The sequence below is a fragment of the Aureococcus anophagefferens genome, assembly GCF_000186865.1.
Source record: "Aureococcus anophagefferens unplaced genomic scaffold AURANscaffold_468, whole genome shotgun sequence".
Taxonomy (NCBI): Eukaryota; class Pelagophyceae; order Pelagomonadales; family Pelagomonadaceae; genus Aureococcus; species Aureococcus anophagefferens.
Genome location: NW_008705937.1, coordinates 5,716 through 7,077, shown reverse-complemented (window position 1 = coordinate 7,077; position 1,362 = coordinate 5,716). Strand labels below are relative to the sequence as shown.

The following is a 1,362-nucleotide window of genomic DNA, read 5'->3' as shown; positions in this document are numbered from 1 at the left end:
TGGTCTGAAGTCCGCAGAGCCCTTATGGGTGCCGGCAGCTACACTAGAGCCCAGTCGAGGCGCTCGTGCAACGCGTTCGAAGCCCCCCGTTGCATGCGTGCCGCGCCCCCGATCGTCGACGCGACGACCCGCGGCCTCGCCATCGCCGGCCTCGCCGTCGGCGTCGTCGGCGTGCTGCTCGGCGCCGCGGGCCTGACGGTGGCCATCGTCGCGCTCGTGCAGGCGCGCGCGGCGAAGCGGGAGCTGCAACGCCTCCGCAAGGAGCACTGATGGAGGAGCGCGTCGCGGCCGCGGTCCTCGAGGCGTACGCGCGCCTGAGGATAAAAGACGGCGGCTGCTGGACCGTCGTCGCCGGCGTCGCGGCCGTCGCGGGCGACGACGTCGAGGTGCTGAGCGTCGCGTCGGGCTGCAAGTGCGTCGGCGGGCCGGCGTCGCCGGCGCTCGTGCGCGACGGCCACGCGGAGGTGCTCGCCGTGCGCGCGCTGCGGAAAGCGTTGTGCGACGACCCGGCGCTCCACGCGCGCCTCCTGGCCGAGGACCTCTGGCTCTACGTGACCGCGCCGCCCTGCGGCGACTGCGCCATCTTCGCCCTCGACGACGGCGCCGTGGCCTTCACGGGCGCGAAGCTCGGCGACTGGCGCCGCGAGGACCTGCGTGGAAATGAACCGCCGGTTCGGGACGTCCCCACCAAACTTCAGAACTCTCGAGCTCCGTCACATCGAAGTCGATTCGGCTGATTTTTGGACGAATCGATTGCTCTCGTCGAGTTCCGGAAGCACGGCAGAAAGCCTCGCGTCGAAACGGTCGCATACGCGCACATTGAAGTCGGGTCGAAGATTTGAGTTCCGCGCAGGCGAGGACGACCAGCTTCTCGGCGCGACGCGGCTCAAGTGCGGCCGGTCCGACACGGCGCCGGACAGGCGGTCGTCGAGCCTCTCCTGCTCCGACAAGCTCTGCCGCTGGAGCGCCCGGGGGCTCCAGGGGAGCGTGCTCAAGCACGTCTTCCCGGAACCGCTCGTGCTCGCGGCCGTCGTCGTCGCGCGGCAGCCGCGCGCGGCCGACGCGAGCCTCGAGGCGGCGCTCGCGCGGTCGTTCCGGCGCTGCGGCGCGCTCGGCGCGGCGCCGCCGCGGGTCGCCCTCGCGGCCGCGGGCGCGGACCGCGCGGCCGCGCGCGCGGGGGCCGCGCCGTCGAGCCTCGCCGTCGCCTGGTGGCGCGGCGCGGCCAGGGCCGAGGTGCTCCTCGCGCACCGGGGCGTGCGCCGCGGCGCGACGGCCGCGGCCGCGCGGAGCGGCGCGGCGGCGTCCGCGCTCTGCAGCGACGCGCTCTTCGCGGCGGCCGCGGCCGTCGCGGCCGCCGCGGCG

General features: G+C 74.9%; 1 protein-coding gene across 1 annotated transcript; it reads left to right on the top strand.

Moving 5' to 3' along the window:
* Positions 1-269: 269 nt before the first annotated feature.
* Positions 270-1,344, top strand: AURANDRAFT_68845 (hypothetical protein; the record flags this gene model as incomplete). Its single annotated transcript, XM_009044577.1, has 2 exons — positions 270-654; positions 854-1,344. Coding segments are annotated over 2 exons (876 nt in total), but the record flags the coding sequence as incomplete, so codon positions are not given.
* Positions 1,345-1,362: the final 18 nt, after the last annotated feature.